The 17,651-nt window shown below is 39.6% G+C and overlaps 1 protein-coding gene across 1 annotated transcript; it reads left to right on the top strand.

Moving 5' to 3' along the window:
- The first annotated feature begins 4,596 nt into the window (after positions 1–4,596).
- LOC117943543 (serine/threonine-protein kinase 35-like) lies at positions 4,597–17,080 on the top strand. The gene is made up of 4 exons (XM_034869740.1): positions 4,597–5,245; positions 6,667–7,408; positions 14,708–16,397; positions 16,916–17,080. The coding sequence occupies exons 1-2, from the start codon at positions 4,759–4,761 to the stop codon at positions 7,383–7,385; spliced, it is 1,206 nt and encodes a 401-aa protein (XP_034725631.1). The 5' UTR covers positions 4,597–4,758; the 3' UTR covers positions 7,386–7,408; positions 14,708–16,397; positions 16,916–17,080.
- Positions 17,081–17,651: the final 571 nt, after the last annotated feature.

The following is a 17,651-nucleotide window of genomic DNA, read 5'->3' as shown; positions in this document are numbered from 1 at the left end:
ACCCAAATGTAAGCTGTGCCAAAGAACTGTCCGTGTTCTGGGACAATCCAGTTGATCCAGTGAGCACTACAACTAAAGTGACCACATTATGAAAAAAATCTTAATTTTGTGTTTCTGGTTCTTGCAGACACATACAAACTTGAAGAAAAAAAACTACCCATGTTGTTTTGAGTAAGATACAATGAGCTGTTCAAAGTCTGCACGGTTTCTATGTCAAGAGCTGAGACAAGGTGGCTAACCGGAGCGCATGCTCTCACTAGCATGTTAGCTCGTTCTCAATGGCAAAACACAGCTACAACACACACTTGTTCACCCTAATCTCCAAAAGAACTACTTCCATGTCCCTGTTCTGCAGGTATTTCACAAGTGCCCCTCGTTTAGAAGAAGTCCCCCAGCTAATCCTGCTTTGGACTGACCAAAATTGGAGAAAGAGCTGATGTGATCTTACCTAGCTACAACAAATATAGGAGAAAAGTGAGATGTCTCACTTTGTAGCTAAAACAGTGACCTAAACACACAGGGTGAACAGGATCTTCAGCAATGTGCAGTACGACAAAAATAGGGTGTTTTTTGAAAATGAAACCATGTAAACCTAATCTGATACAACCTCAAAATACAATTATGACCCTGAAAATAAGCATAATATGGACGCTTTAATAACACAATGACAGGAAGTGCGTATTTTCTGTCGCCCCCATGAGGACTTCTACATAATAACGACAACAAAACTTTTGGCATGTCCACATGATACAAGCCTAGTGCCCCCACCTCTCCTTCATACAATTGCTAGTAGCAAAGGAGGACACAGAAGATTAAAAAAAACATGATGGATTCTTCAGAAGAGGTCATTATCTTCACTTGAGTTTCTGCAGGAAAGTCTCCGGACGACACATTATGTTAACATAGCCGTACTGAGAAATACAGAGAGAGTTGTGTGGAGCTGATAGTCTTAATTAGTTTTGTTGCAACTGGCTTAAATGTTACTGACGTTCATTTATATCAAAAAGTTGCACAGTAACGTTTTAAGACAAGCTTATACTAGGTATAGTTATTTTTAGATTAAATAAAACATTATATATATGGAACAAGTAGGCCTATCTGTCCCAATAAAGTATACTCCATTCCACTAAATTTGTCAACACATTTTATTAGATACTTATGAGACATAATGTTACTTTCTAAAGGATACGCATGGTATGCTGACGTGACTCTTGTGTCATACAGGACTCAAACCTAGAGCTCCCAGGGGAAAGTCCTGTTAGTTTGTTAGTCCCATCCACTCTAATTGCAGAAATGTAATGATATTATATTTTGTCACCTTACTTTACTATATTCGTATATAATACATATTATTTATAATATGTATTAACCTTAATGTATTTGCCATGTTTATTTTAAACTGAAATTTTCTTGGAATAAAAACCAACCCAAAGAATTTGTCCTAACAACAAGAAATCTATTTTAAATATAAAACGTTTCAAGCAAACGTTATATTTTGTTATATATTAGTGAAAGTATGGAAATAAAGAATGAATAAACACAAATATTTTATCTGCGAATATATCATATTTTACAAAAGAAATATTTTCTGGAGTGTGGTCTAGACCTCCTCTATTTGTAAAGTGTCTTGAGGTAACTCTTGTTATGAATTGATACTATAAATATAATTGAACTGAATTGAATTGGTATTTTGCTATGAACTTGGAGCGTTTGTGACAAAGTGATGATTAATGTTTCCAACAGTGTCGCAGGAAATGTACTTAAACCTACAGCAAAGACATTATAAAAGACTGAGGACGCTAGTTTGCTTATTGCATTTGAATATTGTCCACTGTAAAGTAGGTTTAAGTTTTTAAAAAGTAAATGTCAAATGATATTTTAATTTTTAATTTTTAATTGTTTGAAAATTACATTTTCCTTTTTACTCAAATAAGATACTACATCTGTGAAAAATTCTAATGCCATCGTGAAATAACATTTCCGTTTTGAGTTTTACATTATTATTTTAATTAAGTCCGCTATGGGCTTCCATAAATATGTGCAACATTAATCGCGTGAAGATCATATTTTTTTATGTCAGTCACATAAAGTGTCCTATGTCAGGTCAGCAATGAGGATGGGCCAGTCCTTAACCACGGCAGACGGATGTACAGGTACGGTGGAAAAACTGTAGTTTGTTTATTTCTTCTAATTTATGACAGAATAAAAAAAAATTGTAAAACTGTTTAATGACTGAATATCTAACAGCAGATGTTATTATTGTTCCCATTGGTAAGTAACCTATGTTACCTATCTAACTCATCTATGTGATCGTCCTTTGTTAGCCCTCCAGACTATACATTTACAATCTACTAGATAGGATTTTTTAAATATGTTTAAAGCGTTTTATCAGGGGCCAAATATTTTACCTGAAAAGTATAAGGTATGTAATTAAGGGATTTTTCTTAGTAAACTGACTATAAAATATACTCTGAATAGATAAGTGGAATGACTCACAAGCTAAGCCAGTGATCAGCAGCATCTTTGTCAAATCCCGAGAAAAAATTCTCCTAAAGAAGTCCAATGGTCCCATGGTTGAATGAGGAGTGTAACTGGGCAGTTTGAGCTCTGAGTTACAAAAAGAGCACATAAAAATGTGAAAACACCCTTAGAGAATTAGATGTATTTTATTGAATACAAGAGACTTAGAGCCTTAGATAGACGAAGAGAAGCAACGGAAAACTGTTGAAAATACTTTCGTACTAAGTTAGGACCTAAAACATCCATAACATCCAATTGTCTTCTGTTATTCATGCATAATGTTATCTGGTGATACAATGCAGAGATGGATTGGGTTATTAATTATTTAAACAGTCTGGAAGACTTGCCCTAATCAATTATGTGTGCCTCTTCCTAAAGATTGGAACCATTCTGTAATATTCCCAATTTTCAAATTTGAAGGAACCAGTTTACCTTAAAGACCTATTGCCCTGACTTCAATACTTTGTAGAAATAATGGAGCAGATTATTACAGACAGACTAGTGCAGTTGCTGGAAAGTGGAAGTGGGTTTGGGCATGAATGGTCCACTATGGACGTTCTCTTGAAGTTAGACATTGACATTAGAAACAGCTAAAGCAAATAAAGAAGCAGTAGTTGCAGTCGTTCTTGGAATTTAAAAAAATCATCTGACATGTGATGGAAGGATTGGTTTTGATGCTGGAATTAGAGGAAGAATGTTTTACTGGATTAAGAACTTTTTATGCAATAGGTAAATTTAGGTCTGGATTTGAAGAGAGTTATCTGAAGAACATTGAGAGCACAACCACCCAATGTGTGACTGTGCTTAATTAACATTTCAGTTTCATGGAATGTTTAGCAGAGTGGGAAAAGAATTTGGACTTTCATTTTTTGCAGACGATGAGGCTAGGGGCATCGGACTAGGGGGGAAAGGGGACTGAGTATCCGGGACCAAAAAGATGCAAGAATGAATTGCTGTGGATGTGGGGAGGGCCCCATAGAAAATGCTTTTCTACCGGGCCAAAAATGTTGTGCCATGCCCCTGGATGGAGCTATCTGTAAGCGAGAATATTGCTCAGAGTGTAGTTCAATCATCACAAGTCAGTTAAAGAAATGTGGCAGAAAACATGGGAGAAAGAAAAGAAGCAAATGAGTTGGATAAAGCAAAAAGCAATTTTGCATGCAAAAGAAAGAATTATGTCATCGTAACTCAGATGAGACTTGAGCCTTGTGGGTTTAGGAGTGGGCTGGCTCTGACTGGGAAACAGCTGGACGGAAGCTGTGAATGTGGAGGTACAATGACCTCAGAGATTCGGTGTAAGAATATGTTCTATGGAGTAAAAGCTTTTCAGAGACCTGGGAGCCGCTGAAGAAACAGTTTTTTCTCCATCTGTTCTTGGATGACTGGACTAAGATGAAGGAACTGATGGGTCAGCTTTATTGGACTGCAGTATTGGACAGTGGTGGAATGTAACTAAGTGCATTCTAAGTACAGTACATCATTTGTACATTCAAGTGTACAAATTATAGGTACTGGTACTTTAATTGAGTCTTTTCTTTTCATGCCACTTCCTGCTTTTCTTCTGCTACAATTTAGAGAGAAATATTACTTTTTACTCCACCTTATAATGTGACAGCCTAAATTACTTGTCACTTTACTAATTACAGCAAGAGTTTTGCACACGAAACACATGTAGTTTATAAAAAGCTGAAATCATTCATCATTTCCAGTTTCTAAAATGTGAAGATTTTTCTGCATTGAGTACTTTTACTTTTAATACTTTAAGTAGGCCTACATTTTCCTGATACATACTTACATACAATACTAATTAAGTAACGTTTTTCAATGCGGGTCTTTTACTTGTAACAGAGTATTTTACAGTGTGGTTTTAGTAGGCTACTTTTAATGAAGTGAAGGATCTGAAATGCACTTTCTAAGCCAGTGGTAGGCTATTAAATAAAAATCAATGTTAAAGATTGGTTGCAACAAACAGCAGAGGGCAGCGATACGCCATTGCATCTTCTAGTCTGCCTAATCTAAAGAACCACGTTGTGTGTGGTTTTATTTAGAAGGTCTTGACCGGAAATGCTGATATGTAGTGTATCGAGTTCACTCATCTTCCCGTTGATTCTCCTCCCTTCTTTAGCCTGCCTTTGTTGTTTTCTGTTCAGAGAAAGGATAGCGAGCGGTCGCATGGACACTGCAGTTGTTGACAACATGTGGACGTTTTTCTATGTAATGTTTGAATCGTGAATACGTATGGATACAGTCGGTAAGGACGACTGGCGGAGACGCACGAGGAGCGCGCGAGCCTACAAACAAGCCGTAGCACGAGCTGACGAGTCCAGTGTGCTGCGGTGTTTGAGCGTTGGAAACGCGGAAGACGGCAATGACATGGAGGAGGACATTGGCCTTTTCAAGGAGGACAGTCTTGAGCGCAGGGTCATGGCGCCCCGTTACAGCCTCCTGCGGGAGGTGGGAAGGGGCACATACGGCGTGGTGTACGAAGCGGTGGCCCGGAGGACTGGTGCGAAAGTTGCCGTGAAGAAACTACGATGCGACGCGCCGGAAAACGTAGAGCTCGCCTTGCAGGAGTTCTGGGCGCTGGCAAGTCTGGAAAAACGGCATCAAAATGTGGTGCAACTGGAAGAGTGTGTGCTACAGAGGAACGGTATGGCTCAGAAAATGAGTCATGGGAACAAAAGGTCCAAACAGTACCTGCGTCTGGTGGAGACTTCGCTAAAAGGTGGTGAGGCTTTTCAACGTTAGCTGTGTAACGTTATGTTAAGAGCTGCATTTTCGTTTAGATTAATGCCTAATAAAAAGCAACACTTCAGAAACTAGCTGCAGTGTTGTAGCTATGAACGCTGGTGGTCACCCGATGTATACAATGAAAAAAAGAAGAAATGTTTAATGTAGTTCTGACTACTTATTCCGAGCAGGAGTTAGCAATGTTTTTGTCGCCATGACACAGACTCGCTGGGGGAAGGGTAGATTTTGTGAGGCAGCTCCCGAGGCACAGTCACTAAAATGAAGTCTGCTGTGTTGGCAGAATTATCAGAGGTGTTTTACACATTCCTTTGATAGTCATTTAACTTAAACCAAACCCACCACGTCAACAAAGTGTTTCCTTTTATTCCTACCATACTGTGCTGTGCTGGTTTCCTTTGCGGTTTCTATGATAAATTACAGTACGGTAATACGCAGAATGACCAGCACTCTAAACCAGCTGTGTGCAGTTACACCTCCTTTATAGTTATGGCACTTGATCGGGTTACCGGTATTTGAAATATGCATCTCAGTCAAAGACTTGTTGAAGGGGTTTTAGCATCATAAATAGTAGACAGTCTATTCATAATGGATACACCACTTTTGGCTTACAGTGGGTCATTAATAATGAATTTTCTCCTCTAACAACATCAAAAATGCATTGCAAAGCATGTTAGAGATGCTGTGTAATGGTTCCACAATGTCTCACCGTGTTTCGATTCAGATAAATACAACCAACACGTAACCTTTTCAAGAAACACCCTGATAAAGAAAGGCAGGGCACATTCGAGGAGTTTGGAGTGGTAAGCTTACCGTCAAACAGTAAGTGCATATTCACCGGCTGTTGGGAAAGAATAATGATTTCAGCCTAGTATCAAATCAAACAATTAGGTCTGGGCGATATGGAGAAAATCAAATACCTCAATACGATATTGTAGTGTTGACTATTTGTGCTTTTGCAAAATATTGACACAATGAGATTTTTGATAAATAATCATCCGTAAGGTGGATATGACTAGGTGGGTAAAGGCAAATAATAGAACAGTTACAACAGTCTTGTAAGAACAGAAATTACATTACTTTACTGTAATGTATCCTTTAAAACCAGGAAAAGACACCACTTATGCCATATCACAATATCCAAAATTAAGACAATGTCTAGACTCGCATCATGATATCGATATTTAGATAATGACCAGCTCTAGTAACAATTATTCACAAGCAATGTGTTGCATTAAATAAACACAACATAATTATACACCATATTTGTAGCTCATGGCGCAATGTATTTTTTTTTTCTAAAACCAAAACAGTTCTTTTTTCTTTGCACATGTAGCTGTTTGAAGTAGTGTGTATCATTGCATCACTGTGTGAATGACCGGTGTGTATCCTTTGCAGGTGAGAGAGTGCTTGGTCCTCCAGAGGAGTCTTGTTACCTCTGGTTTATCATGGAGTTCTGTGAAGGCGGCGATCTCAACCAGTTCATCCTGTCTAGGCGGCCCGACCCACTAACCAATAACAGCTTTATGCTGCAGCTGACCAGCGCCGTTGCTTTCCTGCACGAAAACAACATTGTCCACAGAGACCTCAAACCTGACAACATCCTTATCTCAGAGAAGTCGGGGGCTCCAATTCTCAAGGTGGCTGACTTTGGCCTGAGCAAAGTGTGCGCTGGTTTAGGACACTCCAACGAACGTAAAGAAGGCGAAGACAAGAACAAAAACGTTAACGTCAACAAGTTTTGGTTGTCATCGGCGTGTGGCTCAGACTTCTATATGGCTCCTGAGGTGTGGGAGGGTCACTACACAGCCAAAGCTGACATATTTGCCTTAGGCATCATTATCTGGGCCATGTTGGAGAGAATTACCTTCATTGATGCTGAATCTAAGCGGGAGCTGCTGGGTTCTTATGTGAGACAAGGAGTTGACATTGTGCCGGTGGGCGAGGCACTGCTAGAGAATCCAAAGATGGTACTGAACATCCCACAGAAACGCAGGTCGTGTATGTCCGATGGAGTGAGGAAGTTGCTGCAGGACATGCTCGCCGTCAACCCTCAGGACCGGCCCGATGCTTTTGAGCTGCAGGCCAGAGTGGACCAGGTTATGTGTGCCACATGACCCTCAACCACATTGTTTCACAGGTACTTATGCCTTCATCTTCATATAATCACCTTGCAATAATATGTCATGATTTCTTTCTGGCAGGATCACAATCCACAATGTCATCCTTTTTTTATTTGTACAATGTTGCTACACATTATCGAAAGGTATGGAATTTGATTTTAGTCATAAGTTTGAATAAGTATGGGGGGGAAAATGAGACTATTACCCCAATTCTGTTTTCTATAATATAACATTCAGATTTTCAGTGTTTTTCAGCCAATATATTTACCACAGTGTGAGAGCATGGACCAGAGCAAGTTTGATGGCGTCTTGAGCAGAGAATGCCCTGGTGGCTAGCTGATTGCCGGCGACTCGCTGTTCACTGATCCATAGGGGTCTCTATCTCTCCTTTTAATAGACGATTGAACATGTATCTAGATATGTAGCCTAGGCTACATTTTAACGTGCAACAATTGATTTGATGAGATGCGGTTCAATCGGATGGATGACTATCAGTCAACATAAAACAATTTCTCTGCAAAGGCAGATCATGGAAACATTTTAATTGTTCACAATCTAATATCAGCCCTTATAATAATTACCATATGACCTATATGAACCAGTTAGTGTGCTATCTGCCTTCTTTATGAATTACTAAACCTCTTGATTAACGTGGAAATACTATTTGTATAAACCTGCTGAATCGGACAGCTAATGTTTCATTTGCTGTGGCAGATACACCTGAGTCCTTCATATATGTGTGTATATATACTGTATGTATGTTTATATACACACACGTATAAAAAATATATTAAAAAAAATTTTAGGTCTATGAATCGTTTTCATAGCACTATACCGTTTCTTTGCTCTGATTGCTTGTAGGTCACATTTCACTGCTTTGATTGGTTGTAGGCAGAGATGGCAAAAGTGCTCACTTTCCGTACTAAAGTAATAGTACAGATAATTTTGTTAAAAAATACTCTGCTAAAAGTAGAAGTACTGATTTAACTTCTTTTCTCAAGTAAAAGTAACAAAGTACAAGCTTGGAAATTTACTTAAACTATAAAAGTAAAAGTAGCCTTGCAAATGACAAAGCTACCTGGACCAGACAGGTTACAACGTTGTCTACATTTTAAATGCCAGAAAGAAAGAAAGAAATAAAACTGTAAAGGCTACCATACACAATGCATAGGAATCATAAATGTTAGTAAATAATAACAATAAACCTGCTATTAATTACTTTACCTTAATGCAGTGTAGCTAATGTAGCATATAAATAATGCACCTAAAATACAAACGTGAGCCAGGTCGTTACACAATCGCCATTACAAATCAACAGCCAGGTGTAACCTAGTTAACAGTTGAAGAACACAAACCACAAAATCACTAGCTAACTATAGACCAATAAAATCCACTGACAACATATTGTAAGTTATACGACATACAGTTCTCAAGGATGCTCACACACAATCTCAGCTGATTATCCTCCGGACAGCTAGTCTCTTTTTCTTTTCTCTCGCTTTTTTTGCCGTAGGCGCCCGCTCGCGGTGTGGGGCGCGTGTCCAACATGCACTCACAATCACACCTGATGGACAACCTTTAGTACAAAACTAAGTAACAAGCCAATTCTGTAAAATGTAAGGAGTAGATAGTACCGATATGTTTGTTAAAATGTAAGGCGTAAAAGTAAAAAGTTGCCAAAACAATTATTAGTAAAGTAAAAATATCTGAAAAATCAACTTGAGTACAGTAACAAAGTATTTGTACTTTGTTACTTCCCATCTTTGATTGTAGGTCTATCTAATTGCATGCAGAAGACCAAAATCCATGGTGTGAGTACCGTATACTCAACACAACAACAACATTATTTCTGTCTACATCACTGCCCTTGCATTTGTTGGTCTCAATGTGCCTTTAGTGTCTTTCCATGTTTTGTAACTTTAGTGTCTGCTTCAGTGTATGTGCTCAGTGTCTTGCACCCCCCCCCCCCCCTTCTGAAATGACTTTCAGATGACATTGTATTATATTGTTTGCCGTTGTTTGTTCTTGCTTCATGTTGCTTGCTCATGTAGGGGGATGGTAAGAGTGCATATTATGTGAGCGGGGTGGGTGGAGCAACTGCAAACTCCCCAGCTGACCTGCCTTCTCCTGCTCTGCTCTCAGCCTGCCAGTCTGCTAGTACTAAATGAATACATTGATTGGTTGCAGTTTATTAATGTTAATTCTGTGTGTAGCATGGCATGTGGTCTGTACTTGTTTGTTAAAGAAGAAAAAAACACCCTAGTGTTCCTGCCCTCTCAGCCAAGAACTGGTAGTGCCTGCTATTGTTACTTACAAGTGTCAAGAAATAAATGTAAGTAGATTTGATTAGGGATACCAAAGGATCAAACCAATCCAATACTAAATTCCCATTCCATAAAATGCTCTCTGACCTAAACGCTGTTTGTAGAGTTAAGGTCAGAGAGCATTCTTACGTTGATAAGGACAAACACGTCGATGCAGATGTAAAGACCTCTATGCACATGTACACACTCGGGCCAGGGTGGAGCGATCCATCGGATTGATTATGGGCTGATGGCTCTGTCTTTCCAGCCCCTCTGCTGTCATAAGACAGGGTTGGGGTGGAGGTCTAGTCTCACAGCTCACGGTTGTCTGGATCTAACTCATGAAAAAAACAAGTAAAATAAAAAACACCGCATAAACTCTGCTACTGTGTTATTTTAAATATAGGTACACCTACATGTAGGCCTAAGAGATTGCAATATAAGCCTGCATAATACTATTACGAGTATAGCATACACAGTCAAGGATGTATAAAGTTTGATTTACTACGGCAACACTGTTGATCGCATCTGTGATCTCTTTCCATTCCTCATTCTTCCTACAGCCTTCAATTCCATTTTTCCGGGGTTTCAATCTCCACTTCTGAGAAGTGCCACTTCTTAGCCGGATTACGTCTGGCCATGTTGTAAATAGTAGGGGCGAGGCCTCAATGTCGAGAATATATGGGGGCGTGATATTTAAATTACGATTGTTTCCAGCCGCTGCATTTATCAAAGTACGACCATTCTTACGCTCTGATTGGTGTGATACGAACGTTTCATGAATCACACATGAAGCCTGTTGTAAGAGGATTTTGGCGCTGGTTTCTAGGTTAGGTTGATAAATGAGGGCCACTGTGACCAGATTTCAGTCGGGGTTAAATACAATCTGTAGTCTGGCCACATTTTTGAGAAAGGAATCCTGTGAGCATGTTAATAGGTCACCTAACACTGCTGCCTAACCCTGCTTTCAAGTTTCACAACAATTAAGCCAGGTTGGTTGACAAGTCTGCCAGCTAATTTGCACATTGAGATCCAATCTAATATCCAGAATGGGGATAACAAGAACACTTATTCATCCCAAGTATAAATGCCAATAATCATGTCATTTTCCAGATTATATATTCAGATACAGACCACATGTTTAACCAGGTATGTTGGGTCTTTGAGGATGGACTGTTCTTTTAAAGAACATTCCTGCTCTAAATATGCTCTATTGTAGAGCCATTTTTTTAACTTGTGTTTTAATACAATACAAATACACATTTTATGAAATTGATAGCGGTGTCATTCCAAGGAATATTGGGAGATACTACTCCTGGTTTGTGTTTAGAGCTACTGTTTTGTGTTTGTTAACCAACTGTAACAATTAATTGTAGAAGATGAAGCTATACCCGGTAAAGCCAATCGGAACACCACTGTACAATCAGAGTGGACTGAGTATTCCTTAAGTTCCAACAATTCCAACACAGAGATTTGTATTCTCCCTAGGGGTTGACTCAAATCAGTGTCCGAAGGTGCCTTCTCCCGCTTAATTCTCTTTGGCGGCAACTATGGTGATTAAGTTGTAGTTTCAGGTAGGGCTGGGCAAAATATCAATGTTATCAATATCACGATATGAGACTAGATATCGTCTTAGATTTTGGATATCGTAATATGATAGGTGGTGTCTTTACCTGGTTTTACAGGCTCCATTACAGTAAAGTTATGTAATCTTCTGAACACACCAGACTGTTCTAGCTGTTCTATTGAATTTTATTTATAGTATCAAATCATAACAATAATCTCAAGACACTTTACAGATAGAGTAGATCTAGACCACGCTATAATTTATAAAGTCCCAACAATTCTAGTAATTCCCCCAAGAGCAAGCATAGTGCATAATGTGATGTTAGGTACCCAATAGCAACAAACTGTGTTCTGTTACATTCCATCTGATGGCAAATTCCCATGCTACATAAAATTGACAAGTCAGCACTGGTCATTTAACTGTGTTGTCTCTGAGGACTGCAGGATATAGCTCTCAATACCCGCCTGAACCTCTTTTAAGTCTGTTATGTAACAGAGTGCGTGTGGAAACTATGACCGCATCTCGAAGCACAGCAGTCCCTGGGGCTCTGGCTCCTCACTGCTGCACAATGGCTGATGATAATCCTCAACACACTGGTTTACATGCTGACACGAAGTCGGACATGCAAAGTGTGTTGTTGTGTGAGTCTGAGAGCTATTTGGAACTGTTTGTGCCCTGCGGTCAGCTGCCTGATGAGTGTGATTGACAGCTGGCCTGCCTCAGTAAAAACCTCGTGTCCCACCACTCCTCATACGCTGAAAAAAAACCTTCACTGTTACTATGTCAGCTTTACTAACAGTTTCTTAGGGTCTGTCATTGTTTGGATTTGAACAGTGTATGTGTCCCTCCCAATTTTTCAAATATCTTTCTTTCTTTCAATTCTCTTATCAATTCTTGATTCCGAATCTTTGAGGGGTGGAGTTGAAACGGATCACATGCTTATTTCACAGATAAGAGGGATATTTTTATTTCAACTTGAAATAAAGGCACAGTAGAGCTGTGCATACTGTGCTCCTGGAAGTACGATGGCAGCTATGGAAACCAAAACTTGCGTGTGTTTTGGAACCAAAGATCTGAATCAAAACCAAATTTTCCAAAAAAAACCCCCAAAAAAACTGTTTTTTAATGCCCAGTCCTCCAGTGGCTACAGTTTACAGTATCCATACTCATTCAATTACCATCTAGCCAGAATTTAGAGTTTTTGTACCAGATGTGTGTCGTTTGCTTGCACTAGTGCAGGGCTGTTAAAATGTTTCTGTTGGGAACGGGTTGAGAGGGGCAGTGCATGGTCTCCACGTGAACTGCAGCGTGTCCAGCAAAACAGAGCTGCCTGCGGATGCCTGTCTGTATATAATGCCGGGAAAAAACTATCGGCAAACGCAGCAGCGGTAAAAACGCATATATCGGCCCGATATATCTGCCAGCTGATAAATTGGTCTATCACTACACTCGACCCTACGCTTCCTTGTCTCCTGAGCAACACGCTTGCCATGACAGAGTTCCATCCCATAGCAATGCCAGATTATATGCGTCATTTGCTAACAGTTAGTAGCTAGCTAATTTGGGACCAGGCTATTTCCATGAACAAAGGTTTTCATTCTAGAAAGTTACATTGCTGCTGCTTAAATGTTTGAGTTCGCTACATTGTAGCATCTCCAGTTTGTCTTTCTACATCTGTTTTTTGAATGCACTGTAGCGGGTGGCAAAGAGCAAGCTGTTCCCATCATGCTGTTTGGCAGCATAACAGTTAATATGGTTCCTCTTTCAATACACTACACAGTGTGTAAATAACACTCTACTTATAAAAATGTCCGGTAGATCTCAAGAACTCTCACTCGAGTACAGTGTCGAGTAATAAACTGACTGACTGACTGACTTTGTGAGTGTGTGTGTGTGTGTGTGGCTCTCAGCACTTTGTGGGCATTGCTGTGAAATAGGTCTTTTTGTAGGCTGGTGCAACCTTCATGCTGTGACTGCTGCACATTATTATTCAGGTTTCAGATCAGCTTGGTAGAATGTTAGTAATGTGTCTCTGGCTGCCCGTATGCCAAACGGTCTTCAGGCTGTGTAAAGCAGCTGGCTGTTTAATATCCTCCGGATAGCTTCAGTGTCTGCTTAAACAACAGAGCTGCTGACTGCTGTTCTGCAAGCAAACCAATATATTTTTAATGGGAGCAGAGTATTTGAGCTTTGATATCAGACGTGTGATGAAGAGAACATGTAAAGCACCAAGGCTAAGATTTGTTAAGTTCTTGTGATGCATATTGCTAAGAAACCTTATTATTAAGTTACTGATGTTTTATGGCTGCAGCTTTGGGTTTTTAGTATTACTAAACCTAGCATTTATTTTCTAGATTAGTTTATTTTTTGCTTGGTCTGAAAATTTGTGAAACATGTACTGTACATCAACATTTCCTGAAGCCCTAGGGCACCCAGATAGCTCAGTTGCTAGAGCGGGTGCCCATATACAGAGGTTCACTCCGCAACGCAGCCGGCCCGGGTTCTGCGGGCTGCAGCCCTTTGCTGCATGTCACTCCCCCTCTCTCTCCCCTTTCACATCTTCAACTGTCCTATCCATTAAAGGCCTAAAATGCCCAAAAAAAAAAAAAAAAAGCCCAAAGTGATGTTGGCAAATTGTTCATTTTGACAGCATTACCAGATATTCTGTTAAATACAATTAAAAACAGAGAGGGGCATCAAATATTTTCAACAGAAGCTAGAACAAGGGATAGTTTGTGAAACAAGAGTTCATAGTTTAGTTATTAATGTAATAGTCCACCAAAGCAGTTTTACCTGAGGCCAGCGTTTCTTATTGACACAGTCAAGAGGGTTTTTGCACATAGAAAACCGGTTACTCAGGGAAATCATGTTACACAACTGTAGAACCTGTTGTACATGCAGCATGTCCTTAATGCCATTTATTTCCTACCTAACTTTGTTAGAGCCCTTTTCACATCAATGACTCATGGTTATACCCAAGTCGACTGTTTGTTTGAATGGGTTAACCCTCCACCCCCTACGCAGCAGCTACAACAACAGCAGAGCGGAGCACTACAATTCATTTCCCAGCCGTGTCCGCTGGCAGTGGGTGCCCAGATGTTAACTAGTCTGTTACATTAGTTTTGCCGTTATACAGCTGGATGGGACAATGTCATATTAGCTATTTACTGAATATGACCTGTAAAGCCCCACCCATTACTAGCACTTAAAGGAGAATTCCTTCCAATGTTTACTTAATCTTTATCGCTATAAATATGCGTGTACTTCCGATTAAGGGAAAAAACTGACTCTGTGCAGGCAACACGGAGTAGCTGCAGCTACTTGTACAAGCTTCTGTTGAGCTGACACGTCAGTTGTTGGAGCAAGTTTCAGAGCCTTTGTCCCACATAGACCTACTGTAAATTGTCAAAACATTTTAAATGACAATATTGATGTTTTCTCTGCAGACTTGTGATTCTACCGGGAGCTGCTTCATCAGCGCGGGTCCAGCTGCTTTGATCTGAAGACTGTGAAGATAAAGGAGAAGCAAAGGAAGCTCGTGACTCATCAAGTTTGGATGTTGAAATGGGATTTTTATTTTCACAGTGAGGTCATCTGCCAATTCAAAAGAGAATGTTTGTCTTGACCTGCATATTATGATAAAGCATGAACACATCCTGCTGTTTAGTGGGAAGCTTGATTAAACGGATGTAACCATCAAATAATCGAGTTCTGGAGAAATTCCCATCAGAAAACATTATGGTGACACTGCTTAACAAAAGACAGAGCATCGGTTGACTGTAAATGTAAGCTAAGGTGCGTGCGTGCATGCGTGTAGTAGCAATTGTCTCCAGGTATTGGGCATTTTGATAATATTGGATGAAAACATTAGATGCCCACTGCTATTGGAAACCACTCGCTTCAAGTGGTGGAGTTTCAGTTGTCTAAAACTTCAGTCTGGTCTAATGTCAGATGTTTAACTTTGCTGCCAGTTTGGATTGTATTCCCTATGCTGTGGTGGTGGTCGCCACACTAGGGAACGTTGTTGCCCTGTGTTGCCCCAGGGAGATTTGACGGCTTTATGTACTGACAAAAGTAGTGTCAACCTTTTTCTGTTGTTGGGTTTGAATTTCTCCAGATCTGTTGGTTTATCTCGGATCTTATCAGATCTTAGTCATGGTTGGTCGCTAGAAGTGAATGACTGTAAAATCTTCTGTGATATTATAATTTATATACACAGTTTCACATGTTCATATATTAAGTCAGTTTTCTGTAAATTCAATTGAGACTGTTAATCTAAATCCTGTGATTTCAGTACTATAGTCATCATGTTCTTTAACTCCCAGCATTGCCTGCAAACTCCTGAAGCATCAAATGCTTTTAAAGTGATCGTTAACTTAACAATAATGCAGAATTTGTATCATTTAACAAATGTCTTGCACTTGGAAACTGGATAATGCTATATATTTTTAGCCTGGGTTTTGATCACTTGGCACCTTCCTAAGGTTCATATTAGTGTTGCCTTCATGTAATGCTCAAATAATGAACCCTAGTTAGCATAAGATCTGTCTGAGAGTTTCTCATGGACATGTGGATAAAGAACTTTTGTAAGGGAATCCCGGGTCACATTTAAGGATAATTGTAGTTAAAATAGTTTAAAAAGTTCATGTTTAAATTTCATATTCTTACAAACATAAAAGTGAAATGTCTGTTATAAGTACATGTCGAAAAGAAAAGCAGAAACTAGACACGTAATGGGTGAGAGTATGTCCTGGAGACATGCACGACACACACCGTGCTGAGCACAGCTGATTTGATTTCATGCACACTTTGATTTTCACTGTAATCTCATCAGTTATACCTAATGGTGCCTTGAATTTGCTGGTCAGGTAACATTTAGATCGGCTGTTATATTTGTCTTTTATTTGGCACTCCAAATACATTATTCATGGTACATGGTCTTGATAATTTAGTTTCTTCAGTATTTTGGGTTTGATTATGGAGCAGTGAGGAATGATAGATGTATTGTTACTATACATGTATTATTTACTATTTTTAATTATATTGTTTTTCTGTAGAACATGTACTGTTGAGTAAAATCTAATTTTAAAGGGAACTGAAGATGGAATGTTTGAACAGGTGCCATTCATGTTAAAGGTCCCATGACATGGTGCTCTTTGGCCTTAGTGGTCCCCTAATACCTTATCTGAAGTCTCTTTTATATAGGCATTAGTGGTCCCCTAATAACATATCAGAAGGCTTGCTGCAGAACTACAGCCACTAGAGCCAGTCTCACAATGAGCTTTCCTTAGTATGTGCCATTTCTGAGTCTGTAGCTTTTGAGGAGGGGGGGCAAGGTGGAGGCTGGGTGTGTGGCCTTGACCAACTGCAAATTTGCTCGTTTGAAGGCCACGATGTCTCTCTCTCATGGGTGGGCCGAATTCTCTGGGTGGCCAAAGCAGAGAAAGGGGAGGTAACCTTGCCCCTAATGACTTCATACAGGGCAGGATTCTAGATCGGTTCAACTGAACTTTCATTTTCTCAAAGGCAGAGCAGGATACCCAGGGCTCGGTTGCCATTTCTAGCCACTGGGGGACCATATGCAGGCTGGGGGAACACATATTATTGTTAAAAAACCTCAAATTGAAATTTTCATGCCATGGGACCTTTTGAAGGAGCAAAGCCGCAGAGCTATTGCTGAGCGTTTCAGGTGGATTACAAGTTCTAAGCTGTGATGACTAGGATGTGTTTCTTGTTGAGGAATAACGACACTCAATCTAAGCGTTGCTAAAATCAGCCCCAGGCATAGTGGTGACGAATAATTCTGCCTGTGATGTGAAGAAGAAAAACGAGCTTAGAAGCGTGTTGGAACATTTGTACTGTGAACCACAGCTGAATATTGTTTATCGGTTGATATTTTTGCCCTGAAACCAAAGGTCTGAAGTCTGTTATGTTGAACTAAACTGGGACCCTGAATGTTTTCAAAGAATCCTATTTCTTTTTAAATTTTACTACCTCATGTTTCTGCAGATTTTTACATTTCCTTTTCTGAGCCATACTTACATTTATTTCTAACAAAGACATTCCTCAGAGACAGCCTGGTAGATTTCCAAACTTTTATTTAATTTCATCAAAGTATTTGTTAGATGTGTGCAGTTTTGGGGGATTTTGAATGCATCACATTGGTTTGGAATAAGTGACGTTTGACGTCTCTTTGTTGCTTTGACTGTTTCTGTTTGTGCTGATGCATTGTGAGAAATGGGTTTACATTGGTTCAGATGTTTACACACCTTTAGCTCAACACAGGCCATGATGTACTTTGGCTAATTTCTTCAACTTCTGTGAAAAATGGTACATCAGTTCCCATAATGTATGTGCAGTATTTTTGTGTAGGGTAGGAATAATCATCTT

The sequence above is a fragment of the Etheostoma cragini genome, chromosome 4, assembly GCF_013103735.1.
Source record: "Etheostoma cragini isolate CJK2018 chromosome 4, CSU_Ecrag_1.0, whole genome shotgun sequence".
In the NCBI taxonomy this organism is placed as follows: domain Eukaryota; kingdom Metazoa; phylum Chordata; class Actinopteri; order Perciformes; family Percidae; genus Etheostoma; species Etheostoma cragini.
This window is presented reverse-complemented; position numbering and strand designations above follow the sequence as displayed.

Excerpts from the sequence above, each read along its gene's own strand:
- LOC117943543 (XM_034869740.1), top strand. The coding sequence starts at position 4,759 with ATGGATACAGTCGGTAAGGACGACTGGCGGAGACGCACGAGGAGCGCG. Across the intron at positions 5,246-6,666 it reads GGTGGAGACTTCGCTAAAAG|GTGAGAGAGTGCTTGGTCCT; the intron begins GTGGTGAGGCTT and ends TATCCTTTGCAG.